The sequence below is a fragment of the Cinclus cinclus genome, chromosome 1 (assembly GCF_963662255.1).
Source record: "Cinclus cinclus chromosome 1, bCinCin1.1, whole genome shotgun sequence".
Classification (NCBI taxonomy): Eukaryota; Metazoa; Chordata; class Aves; order Passeriformes; family Cinclidae; genus Cinclus; species Cinclus cinclus.
Window position 1 is genome coordinate 123,308,460 of NC_085046.1, and position 22,482 is coordinate 123,330,941.

The 22,482-nt window shown below is 43.8% G+C and overlaps 1 protein-coding gene across 1 annotated transcript in view; it reads right to left on the bottom strand.

Moving 5' to 3' along the window:
* Positions 1 to 896, bottom strand: part of TPD52 (tumor protein D52) — a 121,445-nt gene extending 120,549 nt beyond the window's left edge. Inside the window, exon 1 of the mRNA XM_062489803.1 lies at positions 829 to 896. Coding sequence (XP_062345787.1) covers positions 829 to 850 — 22 coding nt within the window. The 5' untranslated portion in view covers positions 851 to 896. The remainder of the gene's footprint in view (positions 1 to 828) is intronic.
* Positions 897 to 22,482: the final 21,586 nt, after the last annotated feature.

Consider the following 22,482-nt stretch of genomic DNA (forward strand, 5'->3'; position numbering starts at 1 on the left):
ACAGACACCGAGCTGGGCCAAGCAGCCCTGCTAGCTTTCCGCAGGTGACTTAGTGACCCCAGCCTGCCCTACTTCGTCTAGAGGAAAGGAGCTGCATGTAGCCCACTACCACACCATATAAAAGGCTCCAAGTGATGGGTTGGATAAATGTAACACACCTCTGCGGGACAAGCTTATTACAGCAAGAGAACGTGCTCGGCCTGCATTCAGATGGGTTTTCATCAGGGCACCAACTATTCCCTTGGGAAAACAATCCCAAGGTCTTTAGCTTTCAATAAGCCATGAAGTTTTAAGGAAGTGTTGCAGCCACGGCAGCCAGGACAACAGTCAGGCTGTTTTCCCCAGGCAAAATGCACACCGGTGAAGCACCACAGAGGCGCCAGCCCTGCTGCCGCTCAGGGGCCGAGGGGCAGCTGCGCAAACGGAGCTGCCAGCTGTGGAGCAAGCCCGGGCTGGACAGAATTAAAAGGGAACAAACCCTGCCAACAGCGCTGGTCAATCAAAAGTTGCGCACTCGTAAAATGGAAGAGCTTTACTTTTACTGCAGGGTGAAAGAAAGTTTATCCCGCCCGCGAAGCGCCGCGGGAAGGCCGGGATGCGCTGCCCGTGCATCCGCGGCCAGGGGGGGCCCGGCAGCCGACCCGGGCTCCGCCGCCCGGCCCCGGTTCCGCATTTCCGAGCCTTGTCCAGGCCGAGGGCAGCCCCTTCCGCACAGGGCAAGGCAGGTCCGGCCCGAGCAGCGAAGGGCTGCGAGAGCCACCGCCGTCCCCCCGCGCCAGCGCCGCCACCCGCCCGGGGTGCAGCGGCAGCGCCCGCCCCGCACCCTACCTTGGTCCCTCGAGGGCTCCATGGCGGCCCAGCGCCCGTCGCGGCTGCCTCGACTCTGTTCGGCTAGATTTGGCTTGGCTCGGCTTGGCTTGGCTTGGCTTGCCTCGGCTCGGCTCGGCACCCGCCCCCCGCCGGCGCCAGGGTGGCAGCGGAGGCACCGCCCGTGCCCGCGGGGCGGGGCCGGCCCCCGTCACTCAGCGGAACGTCCCGCCCAGGTGAGCGAGCGCCGCCCGCTCGGCACGGAGCAGGTGAGGGCGGCACGGCCCGCCCAGGTGAGCGAGCACCTCCCGCCTGGCCTGGCCCGGCCCGGCCCGGCCCGGCCGGAGCAGGTGAGGGCGGCACGGCCCGCCCAGGTGAGCGAGCACCTCCCGCCTGGCCTGGCCTGGCCTGGCCCGGCCGGAGCAGGTGAGGGTGGCACGGCCCGCCCAGGTGAGCGCGGCCCTGCCCGGCCCAGCACAGGTAAGCGCAGCACGGCCCCGCATAGGCGAGCCGCCCCAAGCCTGCCCCTCGGTCAGACCCTCACCGGCTCAGTCCTGGTCCCGGTGCTGCTGCACCTGGGCTTGTGCTGGCTGACACCACATGGCACCGGCTCGGTGCGGAGAGGCACAGCCAACCTGCTGCCTGTCGCTGGTGCGAGGGTCAGAATGTAGCTAGCTACCACTGAAGAGATCCGGTTCACAGAATCAGTTAGGTTGGATAAGATCTCTGAGGTTATCAGTCCAACCTATGACCAAACACCAGCTTGTTAACTAGACTATAGTCCTAAGTGCCAAATCCAATCTTTGCTTAAACACTCCCATCGAAGGTGACTCAACCACCTCTCTGTGCATCCTATTCCCACATCTAATCCCCTTTTCAGTGAAAAAGTTCTTAATGTGTAAACTAAACTACCCCGAGCATATTTTAAGACTGTGTCCTCTTGTCCTGTTGCTGATTGCCTGGGGCAAGAGGCAGATTTCCACCTGGCTACAGCCTCCTTTCAGGTAGCGGTAGAGAGTGATCAGATCACCTCTGAGCCTCCTTTTCTCCAGGTTGAACTACCCCAGCTTCCTCAGCCATTCCTCACAAGACTTGTGCTCCAGACCCTTCACCAGCTTTTGTCCTTCTCTGGATGCACCCCAGCACCTTTGTGCAGCTGTGGAATCTTCCTTCTGTTTGTATATCAAAATACACCCACCTGCACAGATTGCTCTGCATTACAGAAGTTAAATTGTGATTTTATTCTCACTTTAGAGATTGCCCCGCAAGACTCATTAGCATTTACACCAGGCAAGCTGGTGGTCGTGGCTGCCTTAAGGAGACTTCAGCAGCTGAACAGAAAACCAACAACCACTCTAGCTGTGATCCCAGCTGCAATCACAGCTCTTTCTATTAAAATATAAGTGCAGAGCTTTCATTATGCACTTTGACTGGCAGCTGCCTTACCGAGAATATTAAGCTACCAAATAGATCTTTGCTTCACCCTTTCCAAATCCCTGGCCTTGACATCTATGGATTTGATTGTTTGAAAAGATCAATGTGCAGAATGAGCAGCAAGGCCTCCATGGCAGGGCTGTGTGAATAGCCAAATTGTCCCCAGCGTCCAGCAAGCAGTCACATGCTAAAGCAGGAGCACAATAGAGAGTCATGAGGTGCCAACTCAGAATGTCCTTGCTTTGGATAACAAATAGCAGCAGCAAATCCAGGTAGTTTTGATCCCCAAGGCAGCTGAGGAATGTGAGTTTTGCTAGTGAAAAGGGAAGCATGTTTATATTCTAGGATATGCATAGTTGCAGCACGAGGTTGTTAGAGTGGTGACATGAAACTAGGAAGTCAATCAGAATATACCCTGTATGTTTATATTTTTTTCCCCAAATACATGACTCTCAACACAAACTCACCCCACATATCTCAGATATGTTTTATGACTGTTTCAAAAAATAAATCCAAATAGATTCTTGAGAGGGTACATCTGCTTCTATTTATTAAAAAATAGATTCCCCCCCCCACAGTACTCCACTTGAAGTCCCAAGCTTACCAACTGACCAGCTGATATGTGATACATTATCTGTAATCACCATGGAAGAATATCAATAGCAATAAAATTTGCCCTCCTTTGCATGTACTTTTCACTACCAGCAGCCCTGGCAGCTCTGAAAGGCCTGTCAAGAATCAACTTGCAGAGCAGTGAAGCTGTCAGCATCTCACTGCCTCTTGCAGGGGAAGGGATATTTCACTAGCACATCCAAAAAAGCAAGAGCTAGCCATCAGGAAAGGACTACTACCTGGAGAGCTGATTCAGTACCCTCTGCTAGTGATAGTCCCACCAGCCCACCCAAGTCTGAGCAGAGTAGAGCACTGTTTATTCACTCACCACCCACCCAGCTGAGGAATGCCCTGTTCAGTGCAAGTGCAGCTTGAATGCACAGTCTTACTCCCAGTTCGCTGAGCTCAGTGTCTAAGCTTAGAAGTGCCACCTTCCCAATCCTTCTGGATCATCTGCTGTCCAGTTTCCCTAATAGCTGTGGCCCTCTCAAAATAGCACTGGGGCTACACGTGATACTAGATCCCAAGCAGCTCCCCAGGTGTCTTGCCCAGCAGAATTTTAGATGCATGAGAGACAGTCAAAACCCACCTTTTCCAAATACAATGGTATTTTGCCTTTTTACACATTGCCCTGACTAGCAAGGAGATGGAATTGTTGTAACAAGCATGCGTTACTCAAATTGAAGCCTGTTAAAAGTTGTAAGAATGTTTCCTACAGGCTTCAATTATGCTCACAGAGCATAAACACGTGAACTGAGAGGAAAAGCCTGAATCTGTTGTGAAGGTCCCGTTATGTCTATGAAAAAGTACAGAAGTGTAGGACAATGGGACTAGGGTGTACTGAGCTCAGTGCCTACAACTTCTTGCTTCCTCCAATCAGTTAAAAATGAAAACAAACACATACATGTATAGCAACCTGGTCTAGTAGAAGGTGTCCTTGTCCACTTTAGTTGGGCTCGAACCAGATGATCTTTAAGGTGCCTTCCAACCCAAGCCATTGTTTGATTCTATAGAAGGCAAGCCTATTAGAACCTGGAATCACCTTAATACAGGACTTGAGAATTCTTTGTCCTGAGTGGTACTGGGCTTGTCCTGTGCAAGGGATGTTTATTGCCAGGGAATATGAGTAAAGCACCAAACACAGAAACTCCTGACACACACACGTTCTGAACCACCAGTATAACAGTATATTTATATTTATATTTATAAACTATAACAAACCTATATTTACCATATGCTAGGTGAATATCACTGGGATATTAGTGGAAGAGAAACAGACAAGCGAGCACACTTCCTCCCTCTACATTATTGCCCTGGTGCACCAAGCATAACCCTGAAAGCACTTAACTGGATCAAAGTCCTGGCAGCTGAAGAGGGACATACATTGGGTCAGAAATGCTATGCAATATGTCCCTCCTGAGGAAGCATTAAATGTCCCCAAAATCAGATCTGTCTATGCCAAATTAGCTGTACAATCAAAAAGAGACACTGAACATGTAACAGCCATTTTAGGCTGGTGTCATCTGATTCACAAGTCTAAGAGTTTATAACTTTGGATGATTTAGTTCTTGCTAAAACTCTTTTGTGGAAAATAAATTCTTCACACCTCTTAGTGTCTACAGGTCAAGATCATACGATGGTACTCACTGGGACAGATAAGCAGATGCCTAGTGGGATTCTAAAATCCTATACGCTCCTGCCTCACCAAGCAAAGTGCAGCACGTTGCTGAAAATATCTGGAATGCCTTTCCACCTCTTTAAATGCCTGCATGTCTCCAAGTCCCAGGGCACTTTTGAAACTAATTCTGAACTGGTTAAATGCTGAACATCCTGAAGTTCCAAGCATTTGAGCAAGAACACACTGAAGCCAGGGCTGTTGGACATGCCTCCAAAAGAACTTGGAGGTCTTCAGCTGAGTAGACCACCATAGAGAAGCTTCCACGAGTGGCCAGCTAGCTGTGAGACTGTTATTTGTCAAATCCCAAAATCCTTACAGGAACTAAACCTTCCATCAAAGGACAAAGTTTCTACTGCCTACATGAATTTGTTTCCTGTTACTAATCTGACTGGGTGCATGCAAAAGACTGTTGGCTGGGAATTTGTGCCTCCCACCTATAGCAGCTTTTGGCACCCACTGTGTACAGCTGCTAGCAAATGTGGGGTAAAAGGAATTGGGGTGGGAAGTAAAAGTTATAAATAAATAAATAAATAGAATCTCAAATCTGCTTCAGAGGCACTAGAGGGAGGGCTAGAGCACCGCATGAGTTTGGAATTTGTATCTCTTGGTTATTTCATTATTTCCTAACGAAGGAAGGGTACCTACATGCTTTTTTAATTACATCCCCAAATCTCCTAATACATCTTATTTTGTTTGAGATACATACAAGAAATTGAGCATAGCTGTGCATGCAGATGCACGAGTGCTGTAAATGTGTATCTAGAAATACCACACATTTCTCTTTTCCCCCTCTCCCCATCCCTGCTACTTTCACTTGTGAGCAGAAGAAATGTCTCTAAGTTCTTATTACCTATTTTTCTTGTACCACAACTGTCTTTGATAGCATTTGCTCAATTATAGTTCCAGGAATGATGTGATAAAGTGTTCTCAAATTTCCTAGCTGTTTCCAGTTATGACATAAATATATTGATTGGTGAACATAATCTTTCCTTTTTACCATGAATCATCATCTACAGCAAGCTTTATTGCTGTAGTAAATATACTGTAGATAAGGCCTTAGCTAAGGCCTTAGATAATATACTTAGATAAGGCCATGTCAATTAACTGCTGCTAATTAGTTAGTCACAATTATTCTATTTCAGAAAATAGATTAAATGGAATATTTTTACATTCTAAAATTGATATTGGGAAAAAAATGAGGTCATGTCTTCAGTAACTCATTACTAAATTATTTTTAAGGCTGCAGTGCTGTACAGTTACTACATGGTAATTAAGAACCAGAGGATCTAGGTTTAAATTGTAGTTAACTTTCAGTATGTTCTTGTGGGATGACTATTTACTACCAGGTCCAGTTTATTACTAGTAAACCAAAACACAAGTTTTATTCAATATTTTTTAGGAGAAAAAAAAAATGCAGAACTGGGGCCAGAAGAAATATGTAGGAGTGCAATTACAAGGTTACAAGGGAAAAAAAACAGTAATCCAATTAACTAAAATTGCTGCAAATTGTTTATGTATTTTACAGGCAGAAGAATGGGAAAGCCTGCTTACTTTTCATAACAGATGCCTTTTGAATTCCCTCAGACTTTTTTTCCTTACCATTTTACAAACAAGAAGTCAAGGCTCATAGTTCCTCGATAATGTAAAATCTAGCCTATTGAAGAGACATAATCTGTGTTTCAGGCTTCTGAGTGTATAGCTGTTTTCATTGAAAAGGCTGAGCTAGACAATGTAAAGTGAAAATAAGAGCAACAAATTAGACTGTAAACACTGAGATTAAACTTTCATTCATCTCATTAATATTTTACTAGTAACACTGTCTACTCCCTGCTGCCATGATTATGGTGAGTAGGCAGTTCCATCACAGTCTCACTTAGAAATGTTTCCAGTAAAAGATGCACAAATCAGGTATCTCATGTAAGCTAGTTTTTCCTCCAGACTGTTGTGAAGCCAGCTATGCTACATGTATTAACATATTTCCTACCTGATCTTATAAGGCTCACTTTGAAACTCCTTGCAAAAATCATGCCTTGAAATTTCTCTACAGAAGACAAACCATACTTCTAATTTCAGCCACAACAAAACAAAAAGCAGCTCTCCCTTCTTTTCCCAAACATATCCATTTCTTTAAAAGCATCATGGAGTTTATCCAGATTCTCAGAGCCTAAACCTCCATCTGAACTTTTCAAAAATGGGGCAGCCACTTCCCTGCCAATTAGCAGCAAGGAGGCACAGATGTGGTTCTGTGAAGATGCTTGTTCTGTGAAGTCTGACACCAACCAGCCTCCCAACCCAAGTGGGTACTGGTTTTATTTTTTCCCTTCAAAGAGAAAATTACTGTACTCCTTTTATTTGCAATAGCCTGTAGGTTTTGTGTCTCAATTATACGTTGCTGTATGTGATAAATGCAAGCATGAAGACATTCTTGTTTGTCCATGCATTCACTGAGGTTTGTGCATTTAAGCTGTGATAAAGCCACACTGCTGGCTGATGGCAAATTATGCAGTCACCTGCCCACTATTCCAAAAGAGAATTTATGCCTCTTAAAGCAGTACCCTGCACTCCTACAGCACTAACTGGGCCACATATAGATATTTATGCCTTCATTCCAAATTTGTATCTCTCAGCTCCTTCTTGACCTCAGGTTGTCCTCATTTCATGCTTTGAGAATTTCTGTCTCATTCCTCACTGCAGCAGCAGCAGCTCCCCAGATCAATATATAAATGTGAACTGGGTGAATTACTGTGAAGCTCCTGTATCTCAGAAATCTCCCCTACTCTCCCAAAACTGTATTTTTTCATTACACAGTCTTCATTCCCATTATTTCACTAAATAAATAGTATCTGAGTATCTCATATGAATCTGACTAATAGCTAGACTTGGTTTCAGTACAGATTCTGTTTCCTTCATGGCAGCAGAGGCTGTTGACTGTTCCTAGCATGCACTTGGCAAGATGGCTTTCCTTTGTTATTTTGGAGGAAAGTCATTCCAGGCACGTCAATGTACCTACCCCAGTGCAGGGCAGGACCCCACAAAGCAACCCAGAGTTTTGGTCACAGGCTTGTGCTTTTAAATCTCTTCTGGGTGAGCTCCTGGCTCGAAGCAGGGACATGCTACACATAATGACACTCACTCCGCACTGCAGTAAGGGGTGCTACAAGGGAAAACTCCTAATCCATTATGTAAAGCCCTGGGAGAACGCAAAACACAACGGGATGTTTGAGGAAACAGCTGACTGCCTGTTTTTCTGCTGAAAGGATTTCTATGTACTCCCTTTCACTCAAAACCAGAAATCAGTGCGTGATAGCCCTACACTCACAGACATCTCTGGGTGGTGTAGTTCAAAGGCATAAAAGCACGTGTAAGTTCAAAAGCTATAAGACAACATGTCCTGCAATTCACCAGTTCATGATAATTAATCATTTAATCAAGATCTTCAGAGGTGCTTTGTGAGCAATATGTTGTTTTGCTGAAGGAAACAAGCATGTGAAGGGTTTTGTTGCTCAGCCTGGAGCCAGGCCCTGCTTTTCTGGTGAAAAACTAATAGTTGGGGCTGTTGTCTCTGAACACTGAATTTATTTCTCTTGTGATAATGGCACTTAATGGTATCTTCAGTGTGCATTCAACTTGCTGTATTATCTACTGCTGTCAACATAAAGCAGCCTATTACAAGGCCCATAATTTCTTTTGCAGTTCTTACATGGTTTATCCTTAGGGCTAATAAAGTAAATCACTATGTGACTCTGTCTCCAGCTAATTTCAACATTAAGAGAAATATCACAGATAACACAGCTAATTCTCTTCTTCTGTGTACCAAGACACAGACAGAGTCTACTCATCAGTGTGCAGTTTTCACTGTTATCAAAACAGAAAATGAAAGGGGAGTTTAGCATGCACCCTGAAGAAATTAAAGACATGCTGCACATTCTTTTTCCTTATTGAGTAGAGCAGTAAAAAAGAGGTTTGTCGAACTGTGAAAAAGTAATTAACATTTGAAGATGTATCCTGCTCCTGTGAGGCAGCTTGATTTTGAGCAGAATATTTCTTTCAAACTAGAGTCTCCAAGTGCCTTGCAGTATTAAATATGTCCGCTGAAGAACTAAATAATAAATAAGGACAGGGGAAGACAGAGCTTTTAGAAAAGCTTCCTCTAAGTGGTCATTTCTTTCATATTTAAAGAGTATGTACACTGCTTCCACTCAGCCCTGCCCACTGCCCTACCCCCAAAAAAAACCCCAAAGCAGCAATCCTCTCAGATTGGCTGATGATAAGTACTCCACCTATTTACACACTCCATCTCTCTGCACAAAAATGCACACAATAAGAGAAGGTGTGGATGTTTAGGAAGTCAGTTTGCACATGGATGATTTCCTTGGCTTTTACTTGCCTTAACTGCATGACTCTTCCAGAGACCCATTTCTGTGGCAGCTGCCACCTCACTGCCACTGCACTGTCCTCGGATAACATTTGGAAGATGCATGTAATTATTTATCAAGCCAGGGAAAATGCCAGCACCCTCCATGTGATATTTATGAGCTTCCCCCGGAGCAGCTCTGGGCACTGTGCAATGCATTTCTACAGGGGCTGTAGTTCAGCAGCCTCGTCTGCTGACAGTGAATTCCCTTCTTGCTTCTTCACACATTGCTTGCAGCTTCCCAGCCTGCAAGCCCTATGGATCCCTCACTCCCATCAGAACAGGAGGAAAGGAGAGACCAACAGACCAGAGAGCAAAAATAACACAGCAGCTGGAGGAAGGCATTCCAAGGTAGCATTGCCAGATATAAAAAAAGACAAAGCTCCAACAGCCTTCCTTTTTCATGAAGCTTCTTACGTGGCTTGTCTTTATTTACCTTGTCTTTTCTTCTCTGTAGCCATCAGAAATATAGATACTAAAAGGATTTGGCAGGAATGTACCTTTTCACAGCCTTAATGAATGTGTGTGTGCTGGACATGTAAGCAGTAGTAAGTGGCCAGACTCCAGCTTTCTTATTGCTACTGTTGAAGACAAGATAAAGTCTCCAAAATCATGAAAATGTTTTTTTAAATGGCATTGATGTAATTTTTATTCTTTTAACTTTGCTTTCCCATCAGGGACCTTGAGGGAGCTTCATGCCCTCAGACTCACCTTTCTGCCTTCTGGACAGTTCTAATGACACAGTGCTCATCTTGATCATGAGCAACCTAGGGTCAAGACAGCTTAGCTAATGCTACTTCACAAACAAAAGAAGAAAAATGGAGGTGAATGCCATACATAATCAAGAACTGGGAGACAGTGAGACTTGGGGGAAAAACACCAAGTATTACATTTACATCAAGCTGCACAACTTGCTCACTGCAAATCCAATGTCTTGTGCTCAGAATTAATTGTCCAAACCCATTAGTTACTATTTTTATATCATTCCTACAAGCTATTATCTCTACTTGCAAAACAATGCCAAATTCAAACACAAATGCATTTTGAAGGCCCAGTCAATCACATTGCATCTTTAGTTGTGATGTTGCAATAAACAGAGATATATTTGTTTATTGTTATTAATTTTTATTAGTGTATATATATATATATATGTATATATATACACTCTGACACAAAGTTTTAGAGCACAAAACTCTTATGAGGAGCAGTTGAGGAAACTGAGATTGTTTAGCCTGGAGAAAAGGAGACTCAGAAAGTGCCTTATTACTCTCTACTATCTCTGCCTGAAAGGAGGTGGTAGTGAGTGTCTTCACCCATGTAACAAGTGACAGGATGAGAGGAAGTTGCCTCAAGATGCACCAGGAGTGGTTTGGATTGGTTATTAAGAAAACATTCTTCACTGAAAGGGTTAAGAAGCATTTGAACAGGCTGCCCAGGAAAGTGACTGATTCATTATCCCTGGAGGTATTTAAAAGATGGGTAGATGTAGCACTTGAGGACAGGGTTTAGTGGTGAACTTGGTGATGTCAGGTTAATGATTTGGCTTGATAATCTTAAGGCTTTTTTCCAATCTAAATGATTCTGTGATCCTGTTCTACAGCTCTGTGTAACTGTCTTGCTGTCCATCACCCTGTTGTGTCAAGGCAGTCAGAAGGACCTGCTGTGCCAATCACTACAGCTACTCCAGGCCAGCTCTGCAGTACCTAACTCTGGGATTTTCAGTAATGTAGCTGTAGAGTGAGAAATTGAATTGCAGGTTGTAATCTAGCCATGGGACAGCAGAAATATAGACTGCAGATGAGCCCTGGGCTTGCACAGCTACATATAATCAGATCCTGAACTAGTCAGAGCATACCTCCACAAGACATGGCTTTAATGGTGAGTCCAGTATGCAAATAAGTGTCTTTGTTTGTCATAAGGTACGCACTGCAATGGGAGTAGTACAAATAATCTCCACAGAGTGTATCACAGCTCAGTTCAGAGGTGATAATCTCTACAGTGTGTATCATGATTGAGTGCAGAGCTGAGCTTATAATGCAGATCAATCTGACAGCACTCATTCACATGAAAAATTGAGTCAAAACAGTGGTTCTAAATATCTGTTTAAATTTTGAGATATCTATCTGGAAGGTAACACCTCTCTCATATGGCTTGAGAGTTCATATGTCCTGTGCTCAGGAACTCAAGAATGCCAATAGGAGGGGTGGATTTAAGCTTCAGGGCCCCCGTTCCCTTCTCTTCCAACTGATGTGGTATTCTTACAGCAAAGGCTACAGGGCAAACAGAGACCTTTTGCTTATATGACATTGCTTTGCTGGAACGTCATGAGGGTATTTACATGTGACATTATGTGACAGCTGAATAATGCTTTTAATAAAAACATATCCCAGTCAGTGTCTTCAGCCTGTTGACTCTGCATATCATAGCACACTTTATCAATGTCAGGAAGCTATAAATGGCACGGAAGGAAAGTGCTAATATTGTTCCTCGAGCCTCTGATTTACACAATGGGAAAATACTAACACAGAGATATTAACACAAGTTATTTCTTGTTCTAAACTTGCAAGGGTTTTAACTCAACTGAAGTGTTTAGAATATGTGAACAGATTTTTCAACCAGCATGAATCAGTACAGTTGATATTGACTTCAGCTTAGACAAGTTGACTTCTAACTGAGGATGCAATATAAATATTGACAAATCTGCTATTATTTATTGGAAATAATGAGCTGGACAGAAACAGATTCAGCTACACGAGGCAATTCAGTTTCACTTGGGTTTTGAATTAAAGGCAGTTTTAGAGAATGTGGTTAAATCATTCTCTGGAAAGCCCAAAAACGAGTCAGGGTGCTGTAAAGATCACAGTGTTGCTCCCTGGCAGCACAGAGAGCAAAGCTGAGCCCTCACCAACAAGGAGCCAGGGTGCTGAGAAGCCAGGACAGGATCAGGTCCAGGGCAGCAGCCAGCATCAGACACAGACAAGTGGTCATCAAGCAAGTCTGTAGCAACAGGACATGTACAAGGGTGAGTCAGGAAGCTGATCTGGAGGAGCTGGATCAGGGTCAGAACCGCAGCAGCAGCAGCCAGGGCAAAGGCTTCACAACAGCACAGCAGCAGTGCAGCACGGGTGGGGCCAGGGGTAAAGCCTCACTAAAGCTGAAAACATCTCCCAGGAGGCAGGAGGGAAGGTCTGTGCTTCTGTGTTTCTTCATAGCAGCCTCTTATCAGTGGAGGCTGGTTGACCTTGGATATAGCCAGCTATGCTCCAGAAGGGGATTTGCCCATGGTCCTGGCAAGGAGGATCCATTTTTCCATCCCTGTTTAGAAATACAATTTTCTCCACCTTCTCCTACTCTTTTTACAGATGTCAGTCAGAAATGCATCTCATTAGTATGAAATTAAATTTTCACAAGTCTTTGGCAGGCTAAGTGTTGAGCGACTTCACAATAAAAGAAGAAAGCAAGTGTATTTTAATTTTAAGAATACTTCTGTGGTATTAGAAGACAGGTTTAGATAGAAGAAGAGCTTTTTAACATACTGCTTGCTCTTTGCAGGGACTATGAAAACCAGGGGTGGGGTGGGGGGTGTTGGTCATTATCCCTGTAAATAAAGTAATCCATTTAGAGGAACTGGTCCATCCTGGGTGAAAAATTACACAAAATACATGTTACTGCTACTATTGCTCCCACTGCCAAGCACATCTACCACTTTGGGGGCATCATGCTATAATTGTGGCTTTAATGTCAATTAAAGACAGGTGTCTCAGGTAGGCTTGAAGTAGATGGGCAGCCTGGCAGCTTCCCTTGCCAGGAACAGCTCTGCATACCAGTGCTGGGTCTGGATCCAGCAGTACCAAATGAAGGTGCATATGGAGCAAGCTCCCCTTCCTCATTCTTCTATACAAATGTTGATACCTCCGAAAAGAGAAAAAGTCTGATTAGTGTGTTTGCTTTAATTGTATTAATTTCATGCTAGGTACAGGCATAAATATGTGTGGTGATAAGAAGCAGTAATGAAGAAGGCAACAGGCACATCGAGAGCCAGAGAGGGGACATCTGGACCAATTACAGTATTAAATATACAAACTTTTCAGTGCTTGTCATATGACTTAAATATTTGGAGGTGAGCAGTCATATGTTGGAGATGGAGCATATGTTAGGTTTAAAGAAAGGGAAAGAGAGTGTGCAGAATCAGACAGGCAAATCCTGACCCAGAGGTAAATTCTTATGTTTCATAGGACTCCTCACTGGTGGAGTAACTTCCCAGTGTCTGCCTTGGGAAGAGGGAACTGCCTGCCTGCTTGTGGAGGCCAGCGATTCCCTGTGGAACCAGCAGAAATATGGTATAACTTATGTGCTTCTGTGGATGGAAATTGGCATTTACAGAGACCAGATCCCACCAGAGAGCAGCAGTGTTTGAAGCAACCACTTCACTGTCAGATAATTTGGACTTCAAATGACTGAATGTCCAGGGCTCTTCTTTTCTAGACATAGCAGTGGCTGTATGGTTTGTGATGGAATGGGAGATCAAGAAAACTAGGACATTTTCCTCATCTTCATTCATGACATTGCTAAGATCTAACAGATCCCCCAAAGAAGCTCTTTCTCAGCAGCAGCTGGTATAACCTGAAGCCTGGATGTTGCTGCTCAGGACCTCCAGGGATCCCACATCTGTGTAAGTCAAAATCAGTATTTGGTACATGCTGGCTTTTCCCATGGGGCAGGAGGGAACTGCCAAGTTTTAGCCATGGAGCTCAGGAATATTTCAGGAATAAATATTTGAAAAGTTACATTAAATGATGCATGCAGGAGTGTCCAATCATTCAGCTTTGGACATTTACTGAGTTAGGCCTGTATTTCTACCTGCAAAGCCTAAAAACCTAACTATGTTTATTTATTAATCCAGTAGCTTTCATTCCATGAGTTGGTAAATTGCTGTGGGAAATGAGCAGCTTGAACTTTTCTGAACTGCCACGTACGGGTTGCTCTAAGCAAGATCCAAGTATGGCAAAGAGGCTTGTCACTGCTGCAATCTCACATACAGAATATGTGAAGGAAAAAAAAGGCAAAAATATGTGTGGAGGGGATTTTTCACAATTAGGCAACCTCAAAATAGACTGCGCTGAATTTGCCAGAATGGAGAATCAAAGGGATTTAGTGAAAGGCCAATAAGTCACAATAATAGTATCCCATGTTTACATCTTCACTCAGAGCAGATGTTTTTTTCAGCTCATATCAGGAAATAATGGTCCTGAAGCAAGAAAAAAGGAAGAGGGGAAAGCAAAACTCTTATTGATAAAGCTGATATAGATGCTCTGGCTTGCAGATGGATACTTGTCTCCAAAACTCTCAGAGCTAATCTGGTTAAGAGCTCACTTTGACTAACTCGTGAGGAATTCCAAAGAAACCAGCTCTTGATTAAATTCAGGGGGAAAATCTCATGCTTTGAACATGACCTGTTCTATTCTGGGTGTCCTGCATTCCTTACTCTGGGTTACAGGTAGATGATGTTGCTTCTTCAAGCTCTTGGAAAGAGGATTGACATGGGATGAAGGCAAATCTTATGGAAAGGCTCCAGGGACCAAATGTCAGGCCACCAGCCAGCTCTTCAGTTGAAGAGAACTAAAAGAAGAAAACATCCCAGGCAAATGATTAGTAAGGAGCAACAATTTGTTCAAGCCATCGAAAGGATTCCTGACTGCAGGAATCCCTCTCTTTACTTGACCTGAATACACACGTATTCCTTCTTTGAATATTTAATGCTATTCTTGCTTGTAGCATGCATTCCACTACTGTGCCTTGGTTTGAATGTTGCTTTCCTGTGTCATTTGGAACAGTCTCAAGAAAGAAAAGAAAAATTGTTTTAAAGGAAGGAAAAATTAGCAAAATGAACATTTTCATCCCTAGTATCTGGGGCAACAGATGGGGTGGAGAAAAATATGCCTGCAGGGCAAAAATTCTGCTCCAATCACTCTTGTGCCCACCAGAGACAGTTCTAATTTAAAGCACTTAGGATCATGCACTATGGAGCTGCACTTTGTTAATTTATTATCCCTCACCTTAATCTGGTGTATAAATCATAACAACAGGCAAGTGTGTAGCAACAGCTGTAGATTGCTCTGTACTAGCAAGCAAGCAGAGTTAGATCAGGAGGTTCAAGCACGCAAGAACTTTTACATGTCAGTTTATAAAGATCCCAAATTTTCTATGTTAAAATATCATATCAGCCCACTAGCAATCTTTCACAGAAAAGGTAGAAACAAAATGGAGAGAGAGAAAGTTTGATAGATATACTATTTTCAGTATCTATTCTCTAAGAGTTTATCAGGATGAGATAAAGGAAGTGGTTCAGAATTTTTGGCTGACCACTTTGCAAGTGATAACACTGAGTCAAAAAGAGAAAGCTTTTTTTGTTTGATTGGTTTTGGTTTTAATAACTCTATGCTGCATTGGTATGCAGAGTGATTAAGCCTTCCCTTTGCCATTCAACACACAAATGGTCAGAAACCAGCATCTCCATCATGAGTTTCATTTCTTCCTGGATTAGGTTCCTGCCATTTATCAGTTGGCTCATCCCTCTAGGAGCATTAAGCATTTACATTAAGCTGCTAAAACAGGCAATGTGGATTACCCTTGAGTTGTTCCTTACTTAGGTATTGTCCATGAGAATTCATACTCTTCATGTCTTGAACAGGAGTTTTACCTCTGATTTCATGCAAGGTGTAGCTGCAGACATGGCAAACTGGCCCAGAGGTCACGTGGGGATCCCAGAAAAGCGTGCAGAACCTGTTCTTCTAGATGCCTACTTGCAGATATTGGAGCTGTGGAATGATAAGGCAACATGTGAATAAGTTACTGGGTCTTCAGGTAGAACTATACTGTAAGAAAACACTGCCTTGCTCAGGGAACTGTTCCTGGATGTTTCCTGCAATGTGTGAGAAATCAAAAGAAAACACTGAAAACTGCAGAATCATCTTTGTGCACAGCTGGTGTGCAGCCACATACAGGATTCCTTTCAGTTTGTGTAGGTTGTAGGCTGCGTCCACCTGTAGGAGAATGTGCCAGCTACCCACATGGTGCCCAGGGTGGACAAACTATTGTGCATACTTAAAAGGCTTTCCTCCTTTGGGGAAGATGAAAACAGGAGCTGCTGCAACACAGTGTGCACAAAGGAAGTATTTTGCAGAGGTATCAATCAATAAATGATGAATTGCTCTGGGCATATCTCAGCCACAGCAACTGTGTTCATCTGATGGGAAGACTTTGCTTCTCATCAGTGAAAGCAGCAGGGACAAAGTGTGTGGGAGCTATGCAGAAAGGCTAGGGGGAAGCATGTAGTAGAGAGCAAAATAAGTAGAGAATGGGAATTGTTCATGAATGCTTGCCAATTATGATGATAAGGAGGATAATGATAATAATAATAACTAATAATAGTCAAAGAGCCTGCTTACATATAAAGCTTGCTAACTGTTCTAGGGCAGGTGTGATAATGAGTAGAGAGCAGCATAAATTGTCAAAAGTACCTAAAAAATGTGGTTTATATCTGGGCTTTGGGCACCACTTGTTTAATACATTCAAAACCATTTCTTTGTCTTGGTCAATGTGCTAGAAATCTCAGGCCTAAGGGTTTGAAAAATCACTTGCTTCTTCACTACAAAAATCTCAGTCCATTACCCGTAATTTAATCATATACTTGTGTGTAGGTGATGCAGATTTTCCTTCATATCCCCCTAAAGACTTCCTAACTATTCATCTTCAGTTGATGGGCAGGCAATAAACACCTCTTCACAGGTCGTTGACTGATTTAACTAGGTTCTAGGCTAAAAAATTACAAGATTGCCTTGCCAGTAAGTCTTCACCCTGCAGTCCCCTGTGCAGATGTTTGGAGCAAGAGTAGCATCCAGTGGTCAAAATGTTAATTACATTATATGAGGGCATTGCATGCTGGAAGCAACTTAACAGCTCTTAACAGCTCACCTTAAGGAGGTGAGCAGAAGCCTTGAAAATCACATTGCACAAAGGAAACCTACTCAGAGCAACACATCTGTCTTCCTACAAGGTTGGTGTGTGTTTTTCCTGCTCATGCCAAGTGCGATCTACTGACCTTTAAGTTTGTAAATTCTAAGACTGAGGATGGATGGATGGTGGGTGGGTGGATGGATGGATGGATGGATGGATGGATGGATGGATGGATGGATGGATAATGCTGTACATGGATACCATGCAGCACATCATGTTCTAAAGAAGGAAGGAGGAAGGCAAGTGAGGAGGAAGGTACTGTGACATCTGTGGAATGAAGCCTTGAGCACAGGACATTGCAGAGCAGCTATTCTTGCAGTGCTGTAACTTGGCTCAAGGACTTCAGGCACCATGCACAGATGAAAGCAGCAGACCTCTGTCCTGGGAACAGGATGCCAGCACTGCAGGGGCAATAGGTGGAGTTGGGCTCACAACCAAGGGAGATAGGAGATGGGATATCCTTTGGGGAGGGCAGCACCTACCTGTTTATTGGTGAGGGCACACAGTTGGAGATGTGGAGGTGGAACCTGCCTTCCTCCTCCACAAATGCTCTTTATCTTCACTGGGCCTGGGGAGTAGAAATAGGGCCAAAAGGCAAGTCACACACTGAGAGGACAAGCCTTGCTTGTGCTTTGTGAACTACAAGAAAATAGTGACCTCAGATAAAGGCTCTGCATGTGCTCAAGGGTGTGGAGAAAGGAGGTGAGTTTCTTGTTCTCAGTCAGGAGGAAAGGCTTCATTAATCATACTGCAAGTGAGGGAGCTGCCAGGTGTTCATGGGGGAGCACTGGGTTTAATCCTCCTAGCAACTCAGGTACTAGACAGAGAACAGGGATTATACTGTCCAAAAGGAAGCAAGCCTGTGGAGACTACTAGACTAGGATGTCAGAAATTCAGCAAGTGATAACTTAGGTTAGACATCTAGGGCTAATTCCACCCCCCCCCCCCCCCCCCAGAACTGTAATAAATAATAAAAATAAAAATAAATAAATAAGAAGCTGGCTTTAGAAAGTCCACCATTCATGTCCTTGTGCTGTGTCAGCATGACAGATGAAGGATCCCAGGAGCAAACCTGGATGCAGCTTTATAGGTGTGCACAGAGCTCTGCCTCTCCTGGACAAGTGCTCTGGTCTCCACAGCACCAAGAGACTTGTTTTGCTGCATTTCTGTGGCCTTTCAGTGCACCATTACTCTGTGACCTTGAGGCAGTAAAACTTGTCTGGGGCAGTTAATGATTCTCCCTGCTCCCACACAAACATTTGCCAAGGTAGAGGAGAGCCAGCTGTGAGGGCTACCTCACTTTCTTTTCCTTCCTCTTTTCCTAACTACAGAAATGTCGCAGCTCTAATGCAGAACCACACTTACCCAAAATGCTGGAGAGAGGAGTTGTCTTTCACCATCTTTCCTGCTGTGTGTGTCTCCCCACAAAAATACTGTGAAAAGGCCAGATACTGAGGCATACAGGGAGAGTTCCTCCCGAGGGCAAGAATGTTACTTAATTCCAGGCTGCCTTGCATGCCTGGGTGACTGTATTCTCAAAATCATTTCCTACAGGTTTACACTATCTGACGTGTAAAGGAGCACCCCATTAGAAAAACCTTTTACAGAAGAACTTCTCACTGCTTTCCTAGAAATACATTGTGGATTTTCCATCATGTATGTGGTTGGTGCAATGATGTCTCTGTGCTATGCTGAGCTCTGCATGCTGCAGGATTGTTCAGCAAGTCTTACTGGAGTACATGGCAGAGGCAACATCACATCATTTTATGGGACAAATTGAAGGGCTCTCCTCTCCCCACCTCACCTGACTGCTCAGGTCAGGTGTATGACACTGCGACACTTCCACGCTGCCCCACAGATGGCTTTGGGCATGGCAGCTCTACCTGCTGTGATGATGATGTTAGGTCCCTAGATGCCACTGCTTGTGTCTCAAGAGCTCTCAGGTACTTTCTCCAAGGGAGAATGAATGTCATAGAGCAGGTGGATGTGGAGCGCAGGGTCATGTGAGCCTCCAACATGTGGGCTTGTCCCCTCACTTTGGGAGCCCAAAGCACCATAACCTATTTGGTCTGATGCATGGTAACCAAACCAGCCTTCCTGCACTTATCCTGAGATGACAGTACACCATCCTTTCCTGCAGAAAGCAGTGAAGGTTCTACTGCCTCGCAGAGCAACACTTGTTTACCTCTATTCCCTGAAGACAAGACTGAAAGTGCCTGGGAAGATGAGCTGTACACAGCATTTATTAACAAGAAAACAGACCAGTATCTGTTTCGGGTCATAATTTGCACTGCATCCTGCACAGCACATGGGAAAGCAAAGGAGAGGACTTTGCCTTGGCTGGGACATGAAGACTCGATTAATTTCCAGTGGTTTTGATGTCCCTTCTGAAAACCTGACCATGTGGGACACATTATATGGAGTGCATGCACCTCATTGCTGCACCACATTTGATTGCATTATGAGCTATCAGTGCAGCCTGTTGTGCTTCTGGTAGCCTGTGAATATTAAGTGCTGGGGTACAAGGCCAAGATATGTTCATAATCCATACAAAGGCTGTCCTGAAAGTGCTTTGTCAGTTCTCTGTGGAAAACACAAAATGTTCATAAAAATACTCTTATACATAAACAGAATGCAATTAAAGTATCCCCAAAATGCATGTACTAAAAAAAGTAAACATCAGTAAATATGATAACATGTACACTATGGAGATGTTTAAATTACTGAATAAAAGTGATTTACACTGAGACCATGTGTGTTTGGGAGAGGGCTCACTGTCACAGTGGGCACATTTTCTCTTTGAGGCTGAGCAGAGATCTCTTGTGCCAGGAGCAGCATGGCTCTGAGGGATAGCAATAGTTGGCTCATTCCAGGTTCTTTGTTTCTGATTACAGTGCTAAAAATCTGATCACATCCTATTCTGGAAAACCATGTCCCAAGGACACTGCACATATGTGTAAGACCCTAGAGGCAGCAATTCCTTTTCAGAAATGCCTCTCAGGTTTCATAGTACGCTGATACAGGAAAGCACCCTGGCATGAGGTTCTGGTATCTAATGGGCTGCATACTGGCTGCAGGCTGCTTTGCATTTTATTGATTCTTGGCAGAGGCTGGTTCTTGGCTACAGGACTAGAAGCCTAATTAGCAGCATAAGCAAGAGAGGTCTCAGGGATCATCTGGGTGAGAGCTGCTTGCAAAGATAGGCAAAGGGGCGCTAGGCATTTATGTTCTGCAAGCCTTCTTGCCTGTTAGACACCATACTCTGAGCCAGCACATGAAGTGCTCCTGTGAGCCATCACCAGAACCAGGCAGGTGCAGTGCCAGTACTCCTCACACTGCAGCCTCCTGCCAGCGTGCTCAGCCAAGGGCATCTCTGCCCACCCAGCAAAGAGGAAGACCTGACTGGCAATAACGAGAGCACCTTGCTACAGCCCTCTCTGAATCTGAAATGCATTTTATCTCCCTTGTGGCCATGATCGGATTCCTCATCCAGTCATCAGTCCTGTTTTGCAAGCAGTTCCAGAGTCAGAGGGGTTTGTGGCTTTGCTTTGCAATGTGCTTGTTCCTTGTACTCTGCTTGTTACCAGAGTGAGACCAGCAGCAAATGTAATGTTACATAGAAAGGCCCTACTATCAAAAGCCTCTTAGCACAATAGTATTTTCGTAGAAAGCAAAATAAATTGCTAAGATTTGTGAAGCTTATAAACTAACCCAGGCTTTCTACACTGATTTCCTACAGTATTTCCCAGAACAGTCAAAAAGCACAATTCACGGCTCTTTTGTCTATAAACACATTTCAAGGCCCTTTGACTAGAATGAGGGGTGGGCATGCAGGCTGATTTGTTTAGTGTTTCCCAGCTGGTCCCATCTTCCTTTCTGTCCTTGAGCTTCTCAACTATGTCTGAGATAAAGTGTGGTTTCAGTCTGGGGTCTCATGCATAAGTCCTGCTGCAGGGAAGCAAGGACTGGTTTTATCTTACAACTTCTGCAAGCCCTTTTTCTAGACTCATCTTAGCCACCTGCAGAGGTAGCCAGAGTAACCTGCGAGTGCAAAGCAATGCAGGAAAACACCTGTAGTGAAACCAAATATTGTGGTTTACAGGTCTAATACAAGTGTTTGAATTTCTCCAAAGTAAAATTATTCCCAAACCGAAAAGCAATAAAATGTCTTGTCAGGTCTTCAGTCCCACTCAAGTCAGAACACTCTTTGAACATACCTCTGCCCCTGAAATGCAGAATTCTTTGGTTCAAACAAAGCAGGTTTAAAGGTAAGCCCCAAGGCCTGCAGGTGGGGCAGTAGAACCATTGCATAATAGCATCAGATCTTCCTAATACCTTCAAATTCCTGCATATCCTAAATACAGCTGGAAAATAGAGCCTCCCACCCATACTGGAGAGCAGCTGCAGTTTGATGAGAAATATGGTCAACTAATACTAAAGAAAGAAGAGCCAGAGGAGAAACACTAGCTGCTAATATTAAAAATGCTTTCCTGATATAGATACTTTACCTAAAAAAACTTAAAAGTAAAATTTTATTTCTCCAATGTTTAAATTTGTCCCTAAAGTAATCATGGGAATGCAGTGCAAAAGTTCTGCTGCTGCCTGTGATTCAAAACAAAGTGTAGCTGTTCAAAAGCTTTGAACCAGCCCAGGATTTATCATACTTGTAAAGCTGGTTCAACTAGACTGGCAGAAGGTCAAGGTCCTGCTTTTATAACTCAGATTTGAGTGTTACCCTGCACAAAGAAGTTCTTCCTTCAAGAAAGACTCTGTGGTGCAGAATGAGGTTGTTGCTTTTGCTCTTACAGGGAGACAGTTTGTGACTGTGTGTTCTGTTAAATCTGGGAGGATTTCATAGCCTTCCATTTTCCAGGTCATCTGTCCCTCAGGGAGAAGAAATTAAGGGGGCAGAGACTGATAAAATCATCGTTGATGTAGAAAATAAAAGCAGATAATAACTTTATCTTAGAACACAAAAAAATTACAAGGCATGAAACAAAATAGTTAAAGTAGTAGAAAGTAATTCTTAACACCATTAAGCTGTAAAGCTCCTTGTCACAGGACAACAGGAGTCTGGAAAGCTGTTTTAAGTTGAGAGACCAATTGGACAAAAAAGGAAGAAAAAGCCATCAAATACTGTTTAATATTAATCACCCCTTCTATCTAAGGTGGTCCCAAGCTGCAAATGGCTGTAGACCAGAAAAATACTTATATAATATCTCATTTTTTTCCCTGGGTTTTTATTCTACCTTCTGCACCTGCTATTGTTCAGTGTTTTACCTCATGTAAAGAAGGGATTGAAATGAGGATCAAAAGATAAAATCTTTAAAATTACAGAATTGATGAGCTTGGTCACAAGCATCCTCAAGAGCAGCTGTTGCTCTCTCTCAGTGAGCAGCAGAGAAATACCCACCCCTGCACTGGCTACTGTTATCAGTTCCCCCTTCTAAGATGTCCAGCTCTAAAACATTAATGTCTTATTCTTGTCTCATTCCACCCATAAAAGAGAAAAGCTGAATAG